The sequence below is a fragment of the Pteropus alecto genome, unplaced genomic scaffold, assembly GCF_000325575.1.
Source record: "Pteropus alecto unplaced genomic scaffold, ASM32557v1 scaffold92, whole genome shotgun sequence".
In the NCBI taxonomy this organism is placed as follows: domain Eukaryota; kingdom Metazoa; phylum Chordata; class Mammalia; order Chiroptera; family Pteropodidae; genus Pteropus; species Pteropus alecto.
The window spans coordinates 7,880,701-7,905,747 of record NW_006432447.1 but is presented as its reverse complement, the minus strand read 5'-3'; the positions used below and the strand labels follow the sequence as shown (position 1 = coordinate 7,905,747).

At 34.3% G+C, this 25,047-nt stretch overlaps 1 protein-coding gene across 1 annotated transcript in view; it reads right to left on the bottom strand.

Moving 5' to 3' along the window:
- NPHP3 (nephrocystin 3) overlaps positions 1 to 25,047 on the bottom strand; it is a 33,425-nt gene that overhangs the window by 8,130 nt on the left and 248 nt on the right. The window contains exons 1-20 of the mRNA XM_006907242.3: positions 24,833 to 25,047; positions 22,994 to 23,119; positions 22,276 to 22,426; positions 20,335 to 20,487; positions 19,142 to 19,275; positions 17,560 to 17,720; positions 17,012 to 17,168; positions 15,171 to 15,245; positions 13,156 to 13,329; positions 11,103 to 11,206; positions 10,038 to 10,152; positions 9,666 to 9,809; positions 9,093 to 9,190; positions 7,747 to 7,849; positions 7,238 to 7,320; positions 5,680 to 5,818; positions 3,304 to 3,468; positions 2,176 to 2,270; positions 1,435 to 1,557; positions 62 to 251 (exon numbers count right to left, since the gene is read on the bottom strand). The exon at positions 24,833 to 25,047 is cut by the window's right edge and continues 248 nt beyond it. Coding sequence (XP_006907304.1) covers positions 62 to 251; positions 1,435 to 1,557; positions 2,176 to 2,270; positions 3,304 to 3,468; positions 5,680 to 5,818; positions 7,238 to 7,320; positions 7,747 to 7,849; positions 9,093 to 9,190; positions 9,666 to 9,809; positions 10,038 to 10,152; positions 11,103 to 11,206; positions 13,156 to 13,329; positions 15,171 to 15,245; positions 17,012 to 17,168; positions 17,560 to 17,720; positions 19,142 to 19,275; positions 20,335 to 20,487; positions 22,276 to 22,426; positions 22,994 to 23,119; positions 24,833 to 25,047 — 2,705 coding nt within the window. The remainder of the gene's footprint in view (positions 1 to 61; positions 252 to 1,434; positions 1,558 to 2,175; positions 2,271 to 3,303; positions 3,469 to 5,679; positions 5,819 to 7,237; positions 7,321 to 7,746; positions 7,850 to 9,092; positions 9,191 to 9,665; positions 9,810 to 10,037; positions 10,153 to 11,102; positions 11,207 to 13,155; positions 13,330 to 15,170; positions 15,246 to 17,011; positions 17,169 to 17,559; positions 17,721 to 19,141; positions 19,276 to 20,334; positions 20,488 to 22,275; positions 22,427 to 22,993; positions 23,120 to 24,832) is intronic.

The window sequence follows — 25,047 nt, the reverse complement described above, 5'->3', positions numbered from 1 at the left end:
CTCCTAGGAAACAGAGCAAACATGAAAAACCCACACTGGCTCTGATTCCGGCTGGCATTACCTGACTGAGTAGGCCGAGGTCCTTGAGAAATCGCCCCAGGGTTTCATAAAGATCTGCTAAGCAAATCATGTTCTCCTCGCCTTCACAGTTTTTCTCATACTGCTTCAGAGAATCAAAGTATTCTGCTGCCATCGCACTTTTGTCTTTGCCAACAAACTGCCAGTAGCTCAGCAACTCAGCAAAGTGTCCTCTGTCCAACAAATAACAGTAATTCATGAAAAACAAACTTTAAAACCCACTATCAAGTGAAAATGCCAGACTTCATATCAGAATTCATATGAACAACTTATTAGTAGGCAAGTGTAGTGCAATGAGGTAAGACTGTGGGCTTGGACTATCATCTGTGTCCACTACTTCCTAACTGTATGATCGTAAACATGTTGTCTGACCTCTAAAACCTCAACACCCTCATCTGCAAAAGGGAGACACTGACATTACCTGCCTCAGGTGTTACTACAAGGAGATTATGGCACATAGCAGGTACTCCACAGTGTTGGCTATTACTATTAGTATCATTATGGTTACTCATCAATAGAAATCTATCAGAATCCTTTTTAGACAGTTCATGATATGCAATCAACTGCTTAGTTTACTTATTTTAAATGATGGAAATTAGAACAGAAGAAACTAATGAAACATAGGCAAACTGTCACAGAATATTTACTTTGTATTTCCATCAAGAAATCGAATGAGAAAAGTAAGCTTACTCATCTGTAGATTCTGATTTCAAAAGAATCATGAAAAATTGGAAATAAGTTACAAAGTACAACAAAGAAATTTGAGAGACTTCATTCAGGAGAAAAAAAAAATTATGCAGCTAGTATGAGAAATGTCTAAATTTCTAAGTAAGACAGAAAAACCCCTCATGAAGTTTAATAAGGTGGTTCATAAGAAGGTGTGGTTCTGACACTGGCAAATTCGAACATACCAGAAAAGACAAACAATGTATTTATGAAAAAGGGTAATCCTTTCTTTAAATTCAACACTAGTTAGATTCTCTGTAGAGCCCAGTCTGGTTTGAAGGTTACACTTTGCGGTATCTGAACGCCCTGAGAGTCAGTTATCAACTCTCTGGGTGATTTAGGTTCAAACTTGCTTCAATTCAAATTTAAGATATAAAGATATCTCAGGATCAGTCCAGGTCTGATTTTATGAAGCAGCAGTACTCTTACCTTTTTACTCTTCCTCTTGGAAAACATAAATCTAATGGCAATTTACAAACTATCTTAAATTTCTCCCATGCTGTTTTATATTTCAGGTAGCACTGAAACTGGACTAATTTTCAAGTTAAAAATGCTGTTTTTGTTTGTTATGCTGAATGGCTGTTTAAATCTGTTTCTCTGGGGGAAAGGTGTTCTACAAATGTTTCTTACCTTTTATAAAGGTTTTGAGACACAAAGAGATTGAGAAGGCAATTGTGCAACTTTTGCTTGTTTCCCTGCTGCTGAAAAAGCCATGGGAGTTCATCTGCACCTCTCCAAGTCACTGGGTCCTGACTAGTGGAAGAGAAGGGGCAGCACTCAGTACAATGAGATTGCTTAAAAAACCTTCAGACACATGCTGAAGGAAAAAAAATATATTTAACATATACCTCTGATTCTTTAATTATCAAAATGAGAAACTTTACCCATCTGTCCTTGAAAATAAATAAAGTGATATTCAGGGCCACCAACCAAACTTTAAAGGTATTTTCCTAAAATTGAACTATTAAAAAATAAAAATAATTTAAAAAATGAAATGCACTCAAAATAAATAAACCTGCAAAACTCAAAAAAAAAAAAACGAACAAAAACCCCATCCTAAATGGACCCAAATATGCACACGAATAAGAATCTACAGACACACACATATTTTTAAACTATTTAACTGGAATAAAATAAAGTAATAAAATGATACTGCATTGATTTTACTTAAGTTTAAATCTTTAACATAGTATTAAGACTTATGTAATCATCTTTTGTTCTTTTGACATCCATGGAATAGAAAAGCATTTAATTTTTTCGGTAATCATTAAAATTTTATATATTAAGTTATAAGTTAAGAAAGAGAAATAGCACCCAGAGGTAGAGGATATGGCAGAAGCTACAGATGAACAATATAGACATTTGTAATACCTTAGCTGCATGGTGAAATAGTTGATTAGCTTTTGTCTATATGAAGAAATAATGCTGGTATCTTCCATGTACTCCAGTCTCACTGTTTCCCAAGCCTAGGGAGAAAAAGAAAAAATACTGCAGTCTATTTTCCATCAGTTACTGTATATCTAATCACGAATTCGTAAAAAGGAATTTACAATTTACAATTTTTTTTATAGTTGTATAATAAAAATGGTGGTAGAATGTTTCAAAATTCAGGATGTATTTAAGTGATTAACTGACATAAGAATAAAAATTCCTGTACTAATATTTTAAGAACTCAAAACACATTTTAATTCAAACTGTTAACACATTAAAAATCTCAGAAATGGAAATGTTGAATCATTATGTTGTAGACCTGAAACTAATATAATGTATGTCAAGTATACTTCAATAAAAAAAATCTCAGAAATGTGGATTGAAAAAGTACTAAAAAGAGTAAATTATATTTAAGTGATAAATAATAAAAGAGAAGGGTAAGCCTCTGAAATTACAAACATTTCACTCCCCTCCTCCCCACAAATATAGTACAGCATACTCAAATGAAAGACTTCATTTGCATCTGTACAGAACTGTAGGAATGCAAACTGTACAGATGCAAATGAAGTCTTTCATTTGAGTATGCTGTACTATATATATGTATACATTTATACATATATAAATCAATCATGGCATTGCTGATAGTAAGAATTATATTAGTCAATATTTCCTAGGTGTTTACTACTATGTGGCAGACATTATGCCCAGTGCCTCACAAGGACCAAGGACTATCTCAATTAATACTCTTCACAATCCCTGTGGTAAACTGGAAAGTTCTTGCCCCAAATTAGAGAAGGTTACATAGCCATCAAGCCTAAGGTTACATAGCCATCAAGCTGTGAAGGGCTGGGTTGTAAACAGAGGCAGACTGACTTACAGAGTCCAAGTTCTTAATACATGTATAACCATACCAGCAATTCAATGAAACATAAAATTTGAAAAAATATTTTTTCTCTTCCAGAAAGAAACTACCTTTTCAAGTAATAGCCATCTCATAAAGGTATTACATAAGAATATTAGCCAATTATATGTTGACATGTCAAAAAACCTTATTAAAATAATATTCACCTGTAGATGCTGAAACTTGAGCAAACCACAACCATAAGTCAACAAACACATTTTGTGTAAACTGTGGATAAGGGAGGTCAAGACAGCCCAGGACATCTCAGGATAGAGTTCCATCAATTCTGATTCACTCACACCATTGTGACTAACATTTACGAGGCAGAGAATCTAGGCAGAAAAACAAATGAACAATGATCATAAAGAATCTCTATATGTAAGTAACAGCCAATAAAATTTCCATAAGCTTATTGACTTCTTATTCAAATGATTTAATAAACCAAGAAACAGATTTTTTTTTAGAAGAAAACACACTTCCCAAAAGACACTAATCAGGAATAAGGCAGAGTGAAAATAAATAAAGGAAACCTCATTTACAATGGAGATGGGAAGCCCCAAAGGGGTAATACCTTATGCATATACCACTCATTGCAGCCTGTATATTCAGCAAGAAGGAAGATAAGAACTATTTTGACAACAAAAGACATTAATCACATGGGTATTTCATCTCCTGCTTTTACATAAGAGGAGGATCCTCTCCTGCCCCAACAATGCACTAACTACTGCTTGTAGCCAATGAGAAACTGCCACAACCTGGAACTCTTCTCCAATGAACTTTTGTTCAGAACAACTCTCCCCAGTTTCCTCCCCTCTCCTTAGTTATCTGGACTTGCTTATGGTTTTGCCATAGTGTGCTTGTCCCCAGTTGCAATTCTCTGCTATTCTTGAATAAATCCATTTTGCTAATTAAAAAAACTGGCTATTTATTAAGGTCTACAATAGTGTATATATAAAATCTAGCATGTCAAAGATAACACACATATAGAAAAAAATCTAGTGAAAATTAAAACTGTAGGAATGTATTATTAAAACTAATGACAAAGTTCCAACTCTGACAAAATGGTAGAAGAAAATAACCCTCCTACTACAAAAGCTTGTCAAGATCAGATAACATATAACAAAACATTTCTAACGCACAGTTGAGCCGGGAGAAAAGAAAGGGAAGTTCCCCCGGTGCTAGAAATAGGAAACTGAAAATCAGAGGGCCAGGTGCTGGGGCTGCTGTCCCTGGGGAAAGTGTGGATGGAAGATAGGCAGCAGTCCCAGTGACTTAAGCGTTTGGATTTTTACACCCACAGTGAGGATGTAAAGTGAGCCTGTAAGCCGTATGAGGTAAGAAGATACAACTAGAATGCTTGTCCACACCAGGACCTTCCAAGGGCTGTCTCCTGAGGGAAGAGGAACACAAGGAAAACATCAGCCCACAGACATGGGGAGAAGACAAGGATACTTGTGGGCTAGGAGGCAGGACAAAAAGTCAAAACTCCAGGAACCCCCAAGTTGAGAAATGAGCATGAAATGAATTCAGGTTCAAACTATATTCAGCAAAGTTGCTAAATATAATGTAAATTTTTAAAAATCAAATTGAATAAATAGCAACGAACTATTTTAAAATGTCATCTTATTTGCCTATGTCTGACTTATTTCACTTAGCATAAGACCCTGTAGGTCCATCCATGTTATCTCAAATGGCAAGATTCCATTCTTTTTTATTGCTGAGTAATACTCCATTGTATGTATATACCACATCTTTTTTATCCAATTATCTATCAATGAACACCTTGCTTCCATATCCTGGCTATTGTAAATAATGCTGGAATGAACACATGGGTGGCATGTATCTGTTCAAATTAGTGTTTAGTTTTCTTCAGATAAATACCCAGAGTGCAATTACTGAGTCCTATGGTAGTTCTATTCTTAATTTTTTGAGGAATCTCCATACTGTATCCCATAGTGGCTGTACCAATCTGCAATCCTATCAATAATAGTGCATGAGAGTTTCCTTTTTTCCACATCCTCAATGGGTGAAAAAGGTAAAGGTTGGAATAAGGGGTACAAACTTACAGTTATAAAATTAATAAGCTACAGGAATATAATGTACAGCACAGGGAATATAGTCAATAATATTGCAATAACTTTGCATAATGAATGACATCATAAAGTTAAAAGATAAGAAACAAACCGGAAAAAGACATTTATCTGCAAACTCTGTATCATAGGATTTGTATGTAATATTTAAGAATGCCTATAAATTAGTAAGAAAAAGATGAACAACTCAAAAATGTTTAAAGGACCTAAACAAGGAATTCACAGAATAACCAATAAACATGAAAAGATTAAAAATCTCAATGATAATCAGGAAAATGCAAATTTCCTAAAGTATCACTTGTGGCCACAAGCACACTATAGTAGCACACATTCTTATATACGGTTCAAACATATTTAAACATAAATTTGGAAAAATTTGCTATTTATTTCAATGCATATAAAAATACTAACAAAGCAAAATAATCTTCCTTTTATAAGTTTCTTATATTTTACCTGTTTCACTAGTTCTTTATCTATATCATTTGCCATGGACTCCTGGATAGATCGCAGAACAAGTCTATATAATGAAACAGTATCTTGACACTGGAAACACTGATGAAGGATTTTATCTAAATTGCCTGCTCTCCCAGCACTGTTGGAATTGAGAATAGATTTAATTTGTAATAGACTGTCAACATCTGTAAAAAATTGGGGGTAGATTAAAAACAACGTGGTCTCTATTTTTTATACCGCAATTGATAACAATTCAATAAAACGTGATACAAGATAATGGTAGTTTTATGGGTCTGCTAGAGTCATCAAGTTTATTTTAGTGTACCATCTAATTCAATTCAATATGCATATACTGGGACTTAATATACATCAAACAATTACTACACCTAGTAGAAAAACGAGACAATGTTCTTGTCATCTAGAAGCATGCTGACTACATAGCAGAAGCAGGAAAATAATTATAAGTAAATATGATTAGTTAGCCATGCAAATTCAATTTTTTTTAGAGTCAGAATTTGGAAAACATGAGGCTAAAAAAAATCAGTAAATAGGGGGGTTTGTTTTAAAATATTACAGAATATTTACCAACAGTTTTTTTTAAAATATAAAGATATGTGAAAAAGAAAAAACCAAAACCAAAAAAAAGGTCCATAGTCCCTCTTAAATAGATAATTTCAATAAACATTATGAAATGTATAGAAAGTGACTCACACTCTTGAATTGTACTTATGCAAGCTACTGATATTCACGGAGGCCAGATTCACCGTACAATTTTGGGACAATGGAAAAGAATAGTGGAAATATCGTCGGCAATACATAATTTTAGAAGTTTTTCATTTCAGATTTGGTGCTTAAGATGAAAATGTGGAATTGAAAGACAAGAGTACTAGATTCAGTGTCTAGAATATGAGTTCTGTTAGAATTACTATCTATTTGATGAGTACCAAAAAAATATATTAATCTTTTTTAAAAACCTCCGGTTTTGAATAGCAAAGTAGGCTGAGACAGTACTGAAGAAGAGGCAAATATAGTAAAACTTTCTTATGCTTATCTAAAAGCAAATTAGTAATGGATATTTAAAACAGAAGAATCTATTTTAAGATGAAAGGTTTATCAGGATTTGAGAACAGAGACAACTAAATATTCCTACCTACATACCTACCTACTAATATTCAAAGACATCGACAATAACATTTTTATGCTTTAGCTGACTACTCACTTTTCCAAAGCTAGGGGGCCTCAAGCAGGTGACAATGAGCACTCATGGCTGGGCCCTAAATTAGGGCAAAGATGGCCTTCTTTTGCAACCCCCAAGGGAAAAGAATAGTGTGATAAAAATATCACACAAATATATTCAACAAGTGCTGATAATTCACGGGCTATCAATCTTCAGTCATGTCATATTCTCACAGGATGTTAGTATCACTATTACAATAAAGAGAATATGAGTGACCCAAGAAATTGTCATAATGATCAGTTCTCTGTTTCGCATGGTGAGGAAACAGTCTGCAGCAAACACAAAACATGCAGCAGATCATGTAAAGTAACCACCACTTACCGGGCAATCATTTTTCCGAAAAGGGTGACATAAAGGGCATTACAGGTTGTAGCAGAACGACAGTGTCGTTCTAGCTTCTTCTCCTGCACCAGTTTAACAAAAAACAAAACAAAAATACATAACCACCTTGGACTTAAGTGGTCTTTACTACCAAGCCATCACAAGTATCCCTGCAGGAATGACACAGTTCCTAGCATTTCATCAGCAGCATCACTGCCGTGTGGTGGTGGACTGAAGATGAGGTTGGCATATAAATGCTTTATTTGCTTTAAAATTACTTGCTTAATATAATATTGTAAAGTAAACCTTAAGACTAAAATCTTTTTTATTGCTTATTCTATATCTGTTATTAGTTTAAGAGCAAATGCATTTAACAAAGTAATTGCTAAACTCCAATTTTCCTTATAACAATAGAGATCTCTTACATTGAATTTTAAGTCTCATATAAGGTATTTTATAAGAAAGCTGACAGAGAGTAACAAAATAGCAGCACAATTAAAAACTCTTACCTGCTCTTTACTCAATTTAATGTCTACAGAGTGGCATTCTGCAATTATAATAGATTTTGCATCTTTAGGATTTAAAGGATCAAGGTGAAGTGTAGGCCACAACCTTTTATTTAAAGAAAAGAAAAATGACATTCTCTTCTAATAATATCACAAAAGCTGTACTCTATTGACAACACAAATAAAAATCCATTACAAGAATTAATTTTTTATATTGCCTTTATAAAATAAGTAAAACTAATCTGTTGATCGTATTAAATAATATTACTTCATTTTATTATTATATGATGTGTATCATTTCTTTCAGCAATTAATCATAACAAAGACATAAAATAAATAGCATATACATTAGATAGTGTAAAGTGGTAAAATATTTCTAGTTCTATGTTCTGTACTATGAGTAAAACAAAACATAAGTATTAGTACCTATAATACTACAAGACAGACTTTGCCCACAAGTTACTTGTAATCCAATTGAAATTTAATCACCGTACAACATGCAATCTCAGAAGGGTGGTGAAAATTGCTTATTTGGGGGAGGAGGTGGAAAAAAATCTTATTTTTTTCATGTATAAAGCACAACTATTCACACATATCTACTTATATACATGGATTAATATATAGTATATGTGTGGTATTACATTTCTTGGCGGGGAGGTGATTAGGAAGAAAATTATTTAAAAAGCTCCTTGGAGGGAATGAGGTAAATATAGGTTGAGAAACACTGTCTCACAGAAGTCAATCGTTGCATTCCTTTTTTAAGGACTGTTAAAATGAGCTTGCATTTCAGGATAACAGGTGTCTGGTCTATTATTCCTACCACAACCCTCTCTCTATGTTCCTCACCTATAAATTTAACTGCCTAGTAGACATCACTACTCAAAGCTGTAACTGGCAATTTAAACTAACCATCTCTGAAAACAAACCTGTCTGTCCTTTGTGCTTTCCTTCCAATTCATGAATTTTCTATTATGGACAAAATCTTATTTTTGGATGATGTATCTCAGAATATTTAAAGAACAAGTAGAAAAAGACTATTGTTGCTGATCTGAATTCTGGACACTTAAAGTGTCCAGGCCCTAAAACTATGTCAAAATGAACAATCTTTGCTGATCATGAAAATTCAGAAACTTGGGAGCCATCTTAGCCTTCACCTCCCTTAACATCCCAGATTTAACCTCCCATCAAATCTTACAGATTATATCTTTTTGCTAATTTCGTTCACTTCTCCCCATCTTCACTGCCACTTCTATAAAAAATATGAAATACACAAACACATATCAAAACTTTTCCTTGTTTGTACTTAAAACATTTTATGTAATCTGAAAGAACTAAAGTTAGCATCGTACCTCCATGCTGGAGGGCATGTTTCTACATTCACAGAAACAATTACTCTTACATTCACTGGCAGTGGATCTATCAGCCATTTCATGTGTTTTTCAACTTGCTTAAAAATATAAAAACAAAATTCAATCTATTAATTCAAAATATTTCAAAACAACCCAATAATAGCTCCCCAAGTAAAATGAAAATTCTCATTAAGTTTCTCGACACTACTATGGATAAAATCTTATTTTTGGATGATGTATCTCAGAATATTTAAAGAACAAGTGGAAAAAGACTACTGTTGCTGATCTGAATTCTGGACACTTAAAGAAGTGTCCAGGCCCTAAAACTATGTCAAAATGAACAATCTTTGCTAATCATGAAAATTCAGTTGGTCATTCCAAACAAGACACTAATGTCTACTGGCATACAGTACATTTTTTAATCCACATGCTTCCTCCCTAGACATTAAACAGAAATAAAAGAAACAACATCAACATTTTATTCTCACAAACACATAAATGCCTGCTATATAGTTATTACTGATATATTTGTCTCTTTCTGAGTGTATCAATGTTATAAAGTAAAAACACTACCTGAACTTGATCTATAGAATCAATAATGATGATGATGCTGCCTTGATGACGAGCAGAGAGTTTTTCTAGCCAACGTGGAAATTCTTCCAAAAGCTTAGCAGGATCCAATGTCAGAGCAGATACTGACCAAGAGTGCTGCATCAACTACAAGATGAGAATACATACAACTTAAAGTAGAAACATTATCTCTGAATTTTAAACCAAAATTTAAACCTCACCAAGACCTGATTGCATTGAGTATTATTTTTAACCTTATGCAAAACCAAAATAAATGGGTAATATTAAAAATTGGTTTATCATCTGGTACTTAGCCCCAATAACTTCTGAATCTCAATTAAAATTCTGATAATTCAAAAAGACAGCATATTATACCTTTAGAGTAAGTCGTTTAATAATCAAGGAAGACTCTGAGCTGGTTGACATGGGCCTCCCCACAAAATGAGAAAGAATTAGCGTGTTAGGGGAATTCTTCTGTTGTAAATGAATCCTGAAAGAAAAAGACCTTTTATAAGACTGAAATAATTTACTGTCAACCAAAAAAGAATTCACAGTGCATTAAGCATCAAATGCTACCTGTCAGCAATCACATGGTCATTTTTGAATAAATATGGGAAATTCCCATTTTTACTTCACTTTTAGATCCTTTTAAATACACTGTTAAAAAATTATAGATTCATTTAAATTATAAATTGGTATTAACTAATATAAACTAAAATAGTGTACATTTCAGGTTAAAGTATTAGAAAATGAGCATGAATTTTTAATTACAAATATGTTATTAGAGGAAAACAACATTTCTTTGTTAAGTACAAAAATAGTATTTTCCAATCATAGCTTTAAATAAAAAAGCAATAAAAAGAAAAAAGCATATGCTAACTCTTCAATGTAAATACTTATGAATGAAAGAAGATACTCTTACCACTTATTTTAAATAATATGAACTGAAATGAAACTAGCTTATATGAACCTTAGTTCATAATTTGAAAAACTAGTTTGCATTCATAGCTAAGGTTATCTTTTATTTTGATATTCTTTATGACTTATTTCACTCTAGTGTTTGTCTTGTTTCAAATATTTAAAATCCCAAAGAAATTTTTAAGATGAAGCCAATAATTGAAATAAGGTACATTCTCCCTAGAATTCACCCAATTCCATGTCACACTGACCACTCCCTTACAAAGCACTCCCTTAACTCTGTCCTACATAATTTATACGAACAATCACAAATGCTCATATTTCTTATTCCTTTCTGATTCTGTGCCTTTTAACATCCAAACTGTATATACATCAGGGCACAAATCTATTATTTCGCTTCCTTTTGCTTTTTTAATGTTTAGCATAGACAATGCACGAAGGCAGACATGCAATATTACATTTCGTTGAATGAATTTGGTAATTCAAATGACACAATAACAATTGAATTGCACTGCATCATACCACTTAGATAAAAGAAGAGACTTTCCAGAACCTGGTCCTCCAGATACAAGAAGGGGTGGAATTGGTGCAGGTGCCGCCACTAGATCATTAAGACGTTGGTAATACTAGAAACAAAAATGAATTTAAATTGTGAGAAAGTATATGCCTCTTAGGATACTAAACAGAGTCAATTTCTGATTATCCTCTGAAATCACTGGAGAAAAGCTGCATGAGGAAATAAAATCTGTTTTTAGTCAACAACACTCTTATAATCGCTTATTTTTATGGCTGGTTAAACATGCCCAAACTAGTGAACTACAAATGGGCCCCAATTTCTTCTATGCATAGTACTGCTATCAATAATGAATGAAGGATAATACTTAAGATCCCCCATGGGGTTTTACAATATTCAGATGTTGTGCAAATGCTGTAGGGAGGTCACCGTATTACCCTGAAGTCCCTAAACCACACAAAGTAGCACAGAAGGCCTTGAGGGTGCCCACGGGCATCTATGACCTCCTGGTCAAAACACCTGTCCTGGAGACCACCTGTTTCCTGGGATTCCTGGGACTAGGTCTAACCAATAGCAGGTTTCGTCTAAGCCTCGGAGTCTCCCAATCTTCTGCAGAGAATCACATTAGGACAGACTGCCTGAGATATTCCTGAAGCTGAGTGAGCTCTAGGTAAAGCCCAAGAACCATACTTCCCAGGCTTTGCCCAGACACTAAAAAACCAGTCCAGATCTGAAAAGGACACATTCAGAAAACTAAAACATCTCAGTACTTATTAAGGAAATTCCAAAGTTATCTTAGGGGTTGAGATGTTTATTAAGTGTACCAGTGGTCTAAATGACAACTGTTAAGGAATTAAAAGAATATATAATAAGTAGTTTACAGCTAGCTTTAGGGTAGCAGAAATTTCCAGCAACTACAATAAATGATTACTGGTATAGTTTTTCAATACATTTTTCTGTTTTAAAATCTAAATACAGAATATATTCTCCAGGAACTCAAATAACTCTGAGAGCAATGATGCTCCTAAAGAAGCAAAGGTTTTATCGCTTTATGACCTTGCAAATCCTAACAATTTAGTTCATGGTTCCACCTGAAGTCCATTTATAGACCCACTGTTCCCAAATTAAGACCCTTGCCATAGAAGAAAAAATGTAGGATTTGGAGCCAGAAGACTTTGGTTCAAATCCCAGATCTGCAATCTATTCTCTGTGTGCTCTTAGGCAAACCTAATTTGAACCTTAGGTTCTTCATTTATAAAATAACGATAACGATACCTCTCTTATAAAATAACAATGATTTAACATTTATCATGTGCCAAGTGCTTTTGGTGCATTATTTGGTTTAGTCCACCCAACAACCGTATGAGGTAGGTACTATTAGTTATTCTCATTTTACAGACAAGAAAGTCTAAGTTTCGAGCTAAGTAACTTGACCAAAACCCATTAAGAAATGGTTGAACCAGGACATAAACATAGACAGTGTAAATTATAAAAGTCCTATAATAATATAGCTGTTAGTGACAGCTACTGCAATATTCTTTAAAATATTAGTTCTTACCTTGACTTAAAAAAGCACTCCAAGTGTTTTGCACTTGGACATAGATTCTTAATATAGTTCCAATTCTGTGTGTGTGTGTGTGTGCGCGCGCATATATGCTGAAGGAGTGATTTGCCTATCGCATTAACTACTGTGCTTTGTTTTGTGAATGTTTGATATTTTGATTCTTCCAAGAACTGGAAAAACAGATAGCTTTACTATTTTTATCAAATTTCCTAGATACACTAATCTTAGTCTGGTGAAATGCAGATGGTAGCATAATGAACATGTGGTTGATAAATCCTCATCTGTAACTAAAAATGTTTGATGTTCATAAGGATATTTGAATCTCACATATTTCATATAATGCATACCTGAGCACACATCTTAACATAGATAATCAAGCCATGAGGGCAGACATTAACACAAATATTAACTCTGACCACATTTAGGTGAAAACATAATCATAATGCTGCCTTTAAGTGGCGACTGATCTCTGTTGGAACAATACTCCAAATGCTTACTTTCTCGAATCCCAACTCATGGGCTGAATTTGAAGCCTGTTGAAGAGTTTCTATTTGCTCTTGTTCATCATGTATATCCCACAGAACATCACCAAAATCATCGTCTTCTGGAATAGAATCTTCACTGCCCAAATCCTTAGTGTCCAGGTCCGTGTTCTCAAAGCCTAGAATGTCCTGAACACCAAGGGCAAGCACATGAAAATGAATGAAGAACATAAAGACCTTATAGCAGTGTTAGCACATAAGCCTAAAGTGGGCTTCACCTACTGAGGAGGGTAAGTCCAAAACCATGGCCTTTGCATAGTACCTACAAGAATAAATTTATAACTATAAAAATAAAAAAATAAACTTTAAAAATATTAAAATAATAAAAACAAAGACCTCTCTCTTCTATTAAAAACAAAGTTAGAGGAGTATTTCACTCCCATGGAATCAGTTTTCCAAAAAATGTTACACTATTTTTGGTTATACCTGCCTCGTGAATAATTTTAAAGATTGTGCAAATGCCTAAGAAATATGCTGCTTTACATTTTTATAAGGATGTAATTACTAAGATGGGGTTCTTGATATCAAATATTTTTGCTGTGGTACCTAGTCTTTATATTGTGTTACTGAAATTATGTATCCTTCAAGTGGTAGAGATGGTAAATATGTCCATTTTCACATGCTGCCATTTATTTTATTTATCTTGGTCCTAAAGTTCATAAAGTTGAGAAGATCAAAATTAATAATGTCAATCTTTATACTATATGTTGACACTATTAAAAATGTGTTGACAGAAGTTATATCATTATGCTTTGGGGCTCACTCTTTATCTCTTAACAAATCTTCATACTTCGAATGCAAGTTAATTTTTTAAAGTAATCTAATTCCTTACTTCTCAAGTACAGAAGCTGGGGGAGGTGTCAGCAGGTATGAGTGACCTCAGGCTAAACATGATACATCTTCCTCTTGTGTCCATTTTAGTCGAAGATGGGGGCGGGGGGAGTATTTTTCTTTTTATTTTGCTGATACGTGATTTTAATGATTTTCTATATTACTCAGCCATTAAAAAAAAAATGAAATTCTACCATTTGCAATGACATAGATGGACCTAGAAGTTATTATGCTGAATGAAATAAGTCAGATGGAGAAAGATAAATATCACATGATTTCACTGATATGTGGAATCTAAGGAACAAAAAGAACAAATCAAAAACAGATTCACAAATATAGAGGACAATTTGGTGATGGACAGAAGGGAGAGGATTAGGGGCTGGGAGAATGGGGTAAAGGGTTAAGTACAAATTAGTAGTTGATAGATGGTCACAGAAATGGGGAGCACGGCACAGGGAATGCAGTTAATATTTATTGTATTAGCTAGGTGGAGAGCCAGAAGAGAAAAGGAGCAATCAGGGGGATCATTTTATAAACTATATAAATGTTTAACCAATGTACTATATACTTGAAACTAATAAAATAAAACTAAAAAAATGATATTCTATATTAAAAATAAACAGGCATACTATCAAGCAGAATATATAACTCACGTATATTTTCAAGATAATATGAGACATCATAGAAACTTTCAGCTCAAACATCTCTATGATCCATGACCACAGATCCCTAAAGGTGTATTTCACCCCTCTCTGCTGTTAGGGATAATCTGGTAGAAAAATTTGAGAGGGATTTTTCTAATATACAAAAATTCAAGGGGTATGCAAAATCTGAAGAGACTCTCTATTGAATAGAATGGACATTTTCTCTAAAATACTTTTTAACTAGTACTTTTGTAATCTAGTTTACACTTAAAAGGTATTGAAGCATCAAACAGTTTTGTGAAATGGGTGAGAGATAAAGATATATGGCACTAGTAACACCACAGTAACAACACAGGATGAACTCCCAACAGAGCAGTGGCACTCTCCCCGGGTATTATTTTCAGAAAACGAGCAAGTGATTTTCTTTGAAAAACCCAATTTTATGGAAAAGTCTTAAATTCTTTGGATGAAATCTTAAAAGGAATGCATATTCACCTGTTTAATAATCTTCTCCACACAAATATAAGTTTTATATACTCCTTCTGCAGGATCTCCTAAGTGATCAATGATCTGGGGGAAAAAAAGGAAGTTTAACAAAAAGAAGAAATAGTAACAGGAGGAGGTGGTGGTGCTTACATGTCATGAACTGCTCCAACCACTTTCTGGGTATTAGCTCATTTCTCCTTAGAACAACTTCATGAAGGAAAGACTATGATTACCTCCATTTAATGGAAGAGGAAACTGAGGAAAGTTCAGTAACTTGTCTAGGATCATGCAAGGGATTTAGTGTGAACAATGCTGCAATAAAACAAAAAACATACTTATGTGTCCAAATTTTATCTTACATATTTCTGTACCACTCAATATACATAACCTTCAAAATACATCAAAATTATTTTCTATGCCAGCGAAGCTATAATTCTACAAAACAAAAAAGCAAAATGTATAACAGTAGTCTTGGGGTACCAGTGGTTCCACAAATGTCATGGAACTGTGCCACATGGGCTGTTCATTTAGTTTGGTGAATGAAGGCCCTACCCATAAAGAACATTTGTATTGCTGATAAATGAGTAATGCTTTAAGATTAGAATAAGGCAATGGTTTAGAATGCATATCAAGTGAACTGGCAAGGAAGTTTATCCTATATTTACATTTATAATTATGGTAGAGGATCTTATTTTACTCCTATTTTCATAAAATAAATTCATCCTTCCAGTGCATTATTTTTTTGAAGTGATATTTATAGAATAGAGATAAGAAAGATAAATTAATCTTTCCTCATGGGATCTAGTGGACTAAGCTGATAATAAAAATATTAAAACAAAGAATGAAATGGCTCTGGAGATTAACTAGAATAAAAATGCACTTTTTAGCTTAGGCTCTTCAGTTTAATGTTATGCTGGTCTCAAGCTATCTTTTCAATACTAAATGATGTAAAGATGCTTGTCTTCACATTTGATTTTATTTTCTGGCTGGGAGCAGAGAAACAAAAACTTAAAAAATCCTAGAGTTGGTTTTTATTGTATTGTTAACATTAACTATAAACATTTACCAAATTATCTCAATGTGCAGTCATGCAAAGCCTGTAGTCTCCATTCTAAAATATATCTCACCATTAATCTAGGGATGATCAAATCTCTTTTTCCCACTCATCATCAGTTTTTTGCTTTTCTTAGCGCTCTTAGGAAAGGCTAGTATAAAAAAGCTTCTTCTTACACTTATCTTTGGTCAAAAATAGATAGAAAAGAAAAAACAAAAAAGATAGAAAAGAAAAAAAGCTTGGAAAGAAAAGCCAGAAAAGAATCTGAGTTGTCTACTCACAGGTCATATTTTTTTGTCTACATGCTGGTATTTATTCCTCTCTTTCTCTCATAATCTACAACTAATCTGTTAGGAAATCAGTTGGCTCTACTATCAAAATTTATCCAGAATCCTACCATTTCTTATCACCTTCTCTATATCACCTTGGTCCCATCTACCAGCATCTCTCACCTGGATAACTGCAATAGGTCTCCAACTCTGCCCTCCCTCATAACTCTCCAAACCTCAGTCGATTCTCAACACAGCAGACTAAGATATCCTTCTCAGAACAGCATTTCTTCTTTTTTGGCTTAAAGTCCTCCAGTGGCTTCCCATCTCAATTGAAGTAAAAAGACCAAGGTCCTTAAAACAGTCTCCAAGGTTCTACATGATCAGCCTCTTACCTCTTCTACTAACCTTCCTTCACTGGCTTCCTTCCTCTCTCCACACATACCAGGCTCACTCTGCCTCATGGCCTTTGCCTAGCACTTTCCTCTGCCAAGTAAATTCTTATAAAACGAACTTACGAATTTTACCTTGGCTTTGTTGGTCTTGTTCAGGTTAGAAACTTGATCAATCAATTGCTGGACAGAGTCAGAACTGACTTTCCCATCCTCCAAACGATGATAAATTAATCGTGGTTTGCCTTCAGGATTTTTCAGAAAAGCTTCTTCACAGTCTTCCAATAAAAAGCTATATTGGAAATCAGTATTACTTTTACTACACCGCACTGTGGCAGCAAACAGTCAATCAACCTAAGTGTCAATAATGGGGGTTTACTGTAATGCCAAGTGGCTAGAAATGGCCCAGTTTCAGAACAAGTGAAGCATTCCAAAAATGGATGTTTTTATAGTCTGTTCCTGCTTCGTATTAAAATATGTTCATTTTTTAGCAGACAATGAGAGTAGGTATAATAAATTGTGTATTAAAATTTAAAATATATATGTAACATTTTTAATCTACTATAAAAAAACTCTCAAAAATACTCTTAAACATGGCTAAAAAGAATGGATCAGACTCATGAGACTTTGCAAAAAAGTTAGAAGCCTAACTCCTGTAATAAATTACAGAATTTTCAGCTTACCTTGGTAAAATTAAATGAATGAATAAGATAACTAATGAACTCTTCTCAATTTCCCATTTTCTTACAGTGAGGTATTGATTTTCAATATCTATTGGAAAATATACAGCATGGAAAAAATATCCCATTGTCTCACACATTCTTTTAAGTTTAGGAGAATAGTCCTAAAAACAAATTAAAACAATAAAAGCACAGATAATTTAACTAAAGAACTAGTCAGTTTCATACTAAAAATAAAAAAGTATGCTTTAGAACAGGTTGTGTTAGACATTTTCTGCATAAAAATTTAAAAAAGTATATAATCATGTTTAAAAGAAAAGAGAAAAGGCAAGTTTCTCTATAAATGAAAATAATAATAGTTTAGCAACTTGGCTGTTTCCTACTATTTATTACTTATAATAAAACCTAAAACGATGGGAGAAAAATATTAGGCTATTTTGCTTTGGTATTTATTTTTATTACTATAAATGATTTCTATTTTATTTTTATAATGAGTTAAAAATACAAATCCATATATCTGTATAGGAAATAGTGTCTACCATGATATATTAGAACACTAAACAGATATAAAACAAAAATACGTTGGTCTATAACAAATTAAGTTATCAAGTAATGATGACTATTGTTATGCAATAAATTAGTAATTCCCTCAACATGTGTTTGGAACTAACCTATATACAGTGAGTGAAAGCTTTGGTTTTAAAATATTTTATCTTCTTACCAAAACTGAGTAACATCAAAAAGGAAGTTAAATAAACTTATTAATCAACAATCTAGGGGATGTTAATATAGCAGGTATAGAATGTGATATGCAGATTTATTTAAAGTTCAATTAGAACAGACAGTAGTCAGCTAATGTTTTCTGTAAAGAGACTGGTGGCAAATATTTTTACAAATCAATAATATCTTAACAATTTGGCTGTTTTAGCAGAGGTCTTTGTGGTCTACTTAGTCTCTGTCACAATTTATTCTGCCATGGTAGTATGAAGTCACCACAACAATACGTAAATGAATGACTGTGGATATGTTCCAATAAAACTTTACTGACACTAAAATTTGAATTTCATATAGTTTTCACATGTCGCAAAATATTATTCTCCATTTGATTTTTTTCAACCATTTAAAAATGTAAAAACCAATCTTAGCTCTGGGCCATACAAAAACAGGCTGTAGCCAGATTTGGCTCACAGGCTATCGTTTGCCAACCCCAGCCTTAGATTAATCCCAATGGCTGTCTTGAAAAATTAAAAACCATTACAAGGATTAAATTTTGTTATAATCTGAAACAGATTCAAGGATAGAGCTGGCAGATATTTACTACGGCAGGCACTATCAACAAGAGTCTTAAACGTTGTGAATGTGTAATGAAGCATTCAAAGGCACGAAGTTCCAAGACCTAAATTTAAATACACTAATAATACCAAGCAAGATTTTCTCTTAAAAGCCTGCAATGCTTCCTGCTCTTTAAGACATATAATCTAGTAGGTAATAAACTACCTGGTTTAGCTGTAGTAGCATCAGAAAGGGGACACAATACTGACTTCTATTTTAAATCGGTGAATACATAATTTATAAATATCCTTACCTTAAGGAAAAGATCCATTTCGGGCTGGGTTTCATGTGTATAAATGAGGTAACATCTGACAGTGTTACTCCACAGAAAATGCGAAAACAAGGGAGTAACTTGTAATAAACTAGCTACAGCAATATCCCAGTCATCTGAAAATAAAATTTCTCATAAGTTCATGAAACAAAAATTACCAAAAAACATTTGACAAGATGATTTTTAGAAAGTCAGAAAAAAACACAACAGGTACCATAGAGTGAAATCTGATCTCAGATTTCAGTTAATACTGACATAACTTCTAGAACAACATATTGGAAGGCAATCATTTCTCGACTGTCCAATTCTATTCTGGGGCTTAAAGCTATCAATGTCAACAGTGGTCTTTGCTGGGGTTCCACAAATGTTATGGAACTGTGCCACATGGGCTGTTCATTTAGTTTGCTACTTGAGTAGAGCCTACATTCCCAGGCTGGCCTATAGTTTTACCTACTTATTATTCTTGAAATATACTAAGTCAAAAAGAAAGTTAAAGAATGGCATAAAATGAAAAGTAACCACAATACTATCTAGTGAGAATGAACATTGTAAGACATATTTGGCTAATTCAAAGGCATAATTTAAAACATGGTTTTCATTTTGCTAATACATAAATAATTTTTATAGTTTTAAGAAAAAAGAGTGGAGCTACTTATAACATCTCAGATCTGTGACTTGGTATTGAAATTCTGAACAGATCTTAGAGCTAGCTATTTTGGACACCAAATTATATAAAAATAATGAAAATATTATTATTTTGACTATAAATACTATATTACATAACTGAGGTTTCGTTTTCTACTCTGTAATCTGCTCTAACCTTCAACATTATCAAAGACGCAGAGAGAAAGACTAAAAGCTATTGTTTCTCAGTTAATCTACATTAGACTCTTGCAGCTCAGCTAAAATTCTCTCACCTGAGAATTCAAACCAGAAGCTCAATTATTAGAACCTGACTGGCCAGTCTGGCTGGGGAGCACCATCTGATACTTTTGTGAATTATGTAACTTCATCAGCCCTGGTCAGTGACAGCACCGGTACATGATGGTTTGATAATGGAAGACACCAGCACACAAATCGCATGCTCTGCTGATGGTAGTTCTCCCAGTACAGGATTAAAGGACATGAATAGTCAATACCATTAGCTATGGTAAACGGCAAATGGCGTGTGTTACCTCTGTTGACGTTTGCAAAGGGTCCCTCCACATCTATAGAACTGTGGGCGAACTCAGGGCCCCTGAAGGACTGCTGAAGCTGAATCATGCTCCCTATGGAAGGCTCACTTCCCAAGGCTCCTCCAGTCCAATACTCACACTGGGTTCCAGCAGCTGTTAAAGGCAAGAGATTTTAACTTGTAAAAACCAAATTACTAAGTAGTCAAAAACTTACCATGTAAACTGAACAGGATTTCTAATTTAAAAAAATACTACAATATTATAAATATAACAAATATTCAAACTTTAATGATTTTTAACGTACTTTGCAACCAAATTCTGGTTATCACCTCGAATTCAAAAAGGGAATTAAAAAGAGAAAGATGAAAAAAATTAAGAATACAATAACCTAAGGAATTATAATAACAGAGAGAAGTTAAAAACATTCCCACACAAAAATTCTAAAAAACATTTCTAACTATATGATTTAGGTATCAATGTAAAATTTTAAGGAAAAAAATTCAAAAGAATACTATTACTAGCACACCAGTAATTAGTATTGGTAATTCATTAGGCTGTAAGTAAAGGATGGAAAGAATACATCCTCTTTAATCTCCCAGAGCAACAAAATTAATGTCTGAATCAATAGGTACTTAGGAACTTATTGATTTTATATAAATGATATTTGTCAGAATACCTATAGGGCATCCTTGACTAACCATAAGAAAACTAGTAGTTAGGCTAAGTCTCTGACAAAATTGAGATGATTATTTGTAGGTCTTTGAATCTCAAATGAACGACATTCTCTCAGGCAGTCCTCCATGTATAAATCAAAATATGAAGAAAGACCTAAGAATAAATATTAACTTGTTTTTATCAACTTGCCAAGACAATTATAACAATTTTGGAACACTATACATTTTAACATATGTCAAAACTGCAATAACCACTAGGATTAATGTGGGGGCATGAAAGCATCTTCTCAGTCACTCTAAGCCAGTAAGAATCACTTCATTTTTTTTCTGTTCTCAAAAGTTAATAATAAAAACCCCAGGATGCTGGTCAGATTCCAGTGGTACTAAAACGCAAATTAAGAGAGAATTGTCAATTGCCATACTTCACTCTAAAATGTATCAGTTTGTAAGACCATAGGTTTTTGTTTTTGTTTTTTTTTTTAATAAATGGGAAAGTGACTGCATTATCCCACTGCATTTAAAATAGAATCATTTTCTTTTTTTGGTAGCAGTCATATTTTATTAATATTTTCTTGGAACATGGTGAACCCTTTCCTTCTATGATTCCAGGCTTTCATTTCTAGAAAAAAAATTTTTATATATTTAATTATAAAAAAAACTTAATTATAAAAACTTTTTGACTAGTTCACAAAACTGCACTGGAAACTATTCAATGAAATATTATGCATACATTCTGATAGTTGCAAAGAATACATTGTATGTGGAAAAATAATGTGACAGAGACTAATTGTCCTCCAATACCCATTTCCCCCTTCTTCCTTTAGTAACAGAACCCCACACTTTAGGTGGATACATGGCTCTCCTGCTAATGATTACATTTTCCAATCTTCCCAGGTATTGTTCTGGCCAATGGGATTTGAGTAGGAATAATTTATATATCTTTCAGACTGTTTTTTCAAGGACAGGAATGTATTCCTTTCCCTCTTCCCCTGGTTAAAATGTAGAAGTGATGGTGGGACCTGGAGCTATCAGACTGGAGAGAGAAAAGCTTTGAGTTAAGGACGACAGAGCAGGAAGATAGAAGGAATCTCAGTCTCGACAACATTGTGGACTTCATGGAAAAGAGCTGTCATAACAGCTGAGAAAGTAAGTGCAACTCTATTTGTAACAGCAAACACATATAAGTAAAAGGATACAGAGTTGGCTCTACAATATCATTACACCTATGTCAGAAGTTCAAAATATTATAAACAGGAAATAAATTTACCAGTAACATCTGTACAGTTGTCATCTGAATCAGACTCCCCAGGATCAAATACTTGGATTCCCTGAGCCTGTAGCCTTTGAAGTTTGCTCTCCAACTCTCGCTTGGCCCTCAATAAGTCCTGAATTTCATTTTCCTTGGTCTCCCTAAAAATCTTTAAAGAAGAATTTAAATTTTGAAACCTTTTCTACAATAAAAAAGTTGTCATCAACTTTTAAGGGAAAAGTCTTTCATTCGTCAAACCAATATTCATTTGATCCTTGATCACCTCTTTTGTAGGATGAATAATCTGAGTACTTCTGCCTCACTGTTATGTAACTGGAACCCAGTGGAAGTCTGCGTGCTGTGGTGTGGGGCTGTCTGTGCACTGCATAATGTTTAGCAAATTTGTTCCTCCTCCTCTAAATAACAGTAATGCCCTCCCATATAAAACACCTCCAAACATTTTCAAATACCTTCTCCCATACAGAAACACTGTTTTTTTTTCCAAAATCCTTATTAAAATGTTCACTTTTACACTTTTTCGTCAAAATTATCTGAAGTCTACCAGGTTCAACTCATAAATGTAAAAGTGCTCCACTCTAGTTTTTATAACCTTCATGACTCCTACATCACTTTCTTCTATTTATTACTTCTATTTATCCATCGCAGCATTATATGAACATGGACAATATACTGTTTTTATTCCTTATCATTTTGGGGGTAAAAATATAAGGAATACCTTGAATTGCCTTTTAACTTTATCTCTGTCATGTTCAAATGTAGCTGCTCTCTCCATTGCTTGGTATTTGGCTTCCAAAGCACTTTCCTTTTCCCGAAGTATCTTCTGGTAAGTTTTTTGAAGTGCCTGGAATAATTTACCTCGTTATTTCTAATAAAAATAGTAGTCTTCTCAAATTTTATATTATCTTACATACATATTACATATCTTAGAATTTTAACAATTTACTTACTATTTTACCAGTTATCTAGAACTGCATATTACCATTTTATTCAAACACAATTAAAAATGCAAACATGCCTGAAATATAATAAATGAAGATATTTCAACATTAAGCATTCGATGGAAATTAATACTTTTTCTTTACTCCACCAACTCTTAATCTTCCCTACATCTCACTTTCCCCATCTTTAAAAGAACAAAAGGAACAATTTGTAAGCTTAATTAGAATAATAATTCTGGGAAACAGTGCTCTCTTTGCCTCCATGTCTTACTCATGGTGTTATCCACAGGCCTCCTCCAATTAATGTCTGACTGAATGGATTAATAAATACGGAAAAATTTTTTTTAATGTCTAGATACATGAAAAAAAAAATCAAAAGGATTACATAAGTAATCAGGACTGGTAACAGCAAGAACCTGAGACTATGCTATTTGTCAACCCTTACAGTACTTCTGCCTGATTGGTCCAGACTTCTTTTCTACCTTCACCTCACAGTCATTTCCAATGTGCAGTGTCCACTAGACAGTTGCCTGGATGCATGAAATCAGATATCTGAAATACATAAGTGCATTTTATACAGGCAAGTGCATATTGCCTGCCTGGTAAACTATTAAGAACAGACTGCTAATAAGTATGTCTTCCCAGATATTAACGCCAATTATACAACAGCTAATGGTGGTGGTGGTGGTGGCGGCGGCGGCTAGAATCCCTAGCCTAGAAGGAAGAAAAGGAAGAAGGCTTTTTCTTTTTAGAAAAATCAGTCTGAAGTATTTATTCAGTTTCTGCTCTGATGAGCCTAGGAACATCTGGGGTGTCTAGAAGTCTCTTCCATAGTGAAGAAAAGAGAATAAACAAATCACAACCCTCAGTGGCACAAAGTCTCACAACCTTGCCCACAGAAAAGCAATTCTTTGCTTTATGTACTATTTTAATGAGTCAAAATAGATCTACTACAGGGAGGGCAGGCAATAATTGTGGGGTTTTTTTGAGTAAATTAATCAAATGTATTAAGGGAAGGGAATTTGACTACGCCTCAACCACAACAGTTAAGATGGTGCAAATCAGGGGCTTCCACTTCAGGGTCATTAAAATCTAAGAGCTATGGAACTTTACAAAGAAACTGAGACATGTGCCCCACCTTGAAGGTGTGTATAATTTGAGGGGGCTGGGGAGTTTGTTAACTCCTACGAAGAGTTTGATGAGCTGCTTCAACAGATGTTACAAAAGTCTTTTGTGTGTATGTGTGCCCTGCCGGTGTGAATCTACGTCCCTGAGCCCTGGAGACTGGCATTCGCTGCTTCAGGACACTTTCAGGCTAACTGTTTCAAGGTGTCTGAATGAATGAACCAGAAATAAAAAAGGGGAGGCGTTAGTTAGGATAGCAGTTTAGACCCAACAAAATGTCCTCTCAAATTAAAACGCAGAAAAGTTTCTGCTCAACTCTCAAAACTACTTGATTTGGAGAGGAGGCAGAATGGATGAGAGACGGGGTGAGGCATCCAGAGTTCAGCTTGGCAGTGTCGCCAAAAGGCTACGCGGCCATGGGTGGGACGCCCCGGGGCCCAGTTTCCCGGGCGTCGCGGCCGCCCTCGGTGCGCGCCCAGGCCCGGCGTTACCTGCAGCTCTGCCCGCAGCCGCTTGTTCTCCGTGTCCAGCTTGGCCTCGCGGCGGCCCATGGACAGCAATTCCTGGTTCTTGCTGACCCGGAAGATCTCGTACTCCTTCTTCAGCCGCTCGTACTCGGCCACCGCGTACTCCAGCTCCGGCACTGATGAACCGGTTGACTTGAAGCTGGCCCCCAGCAGCCCGCCGCCGCCCGCCCCTCGAGGCA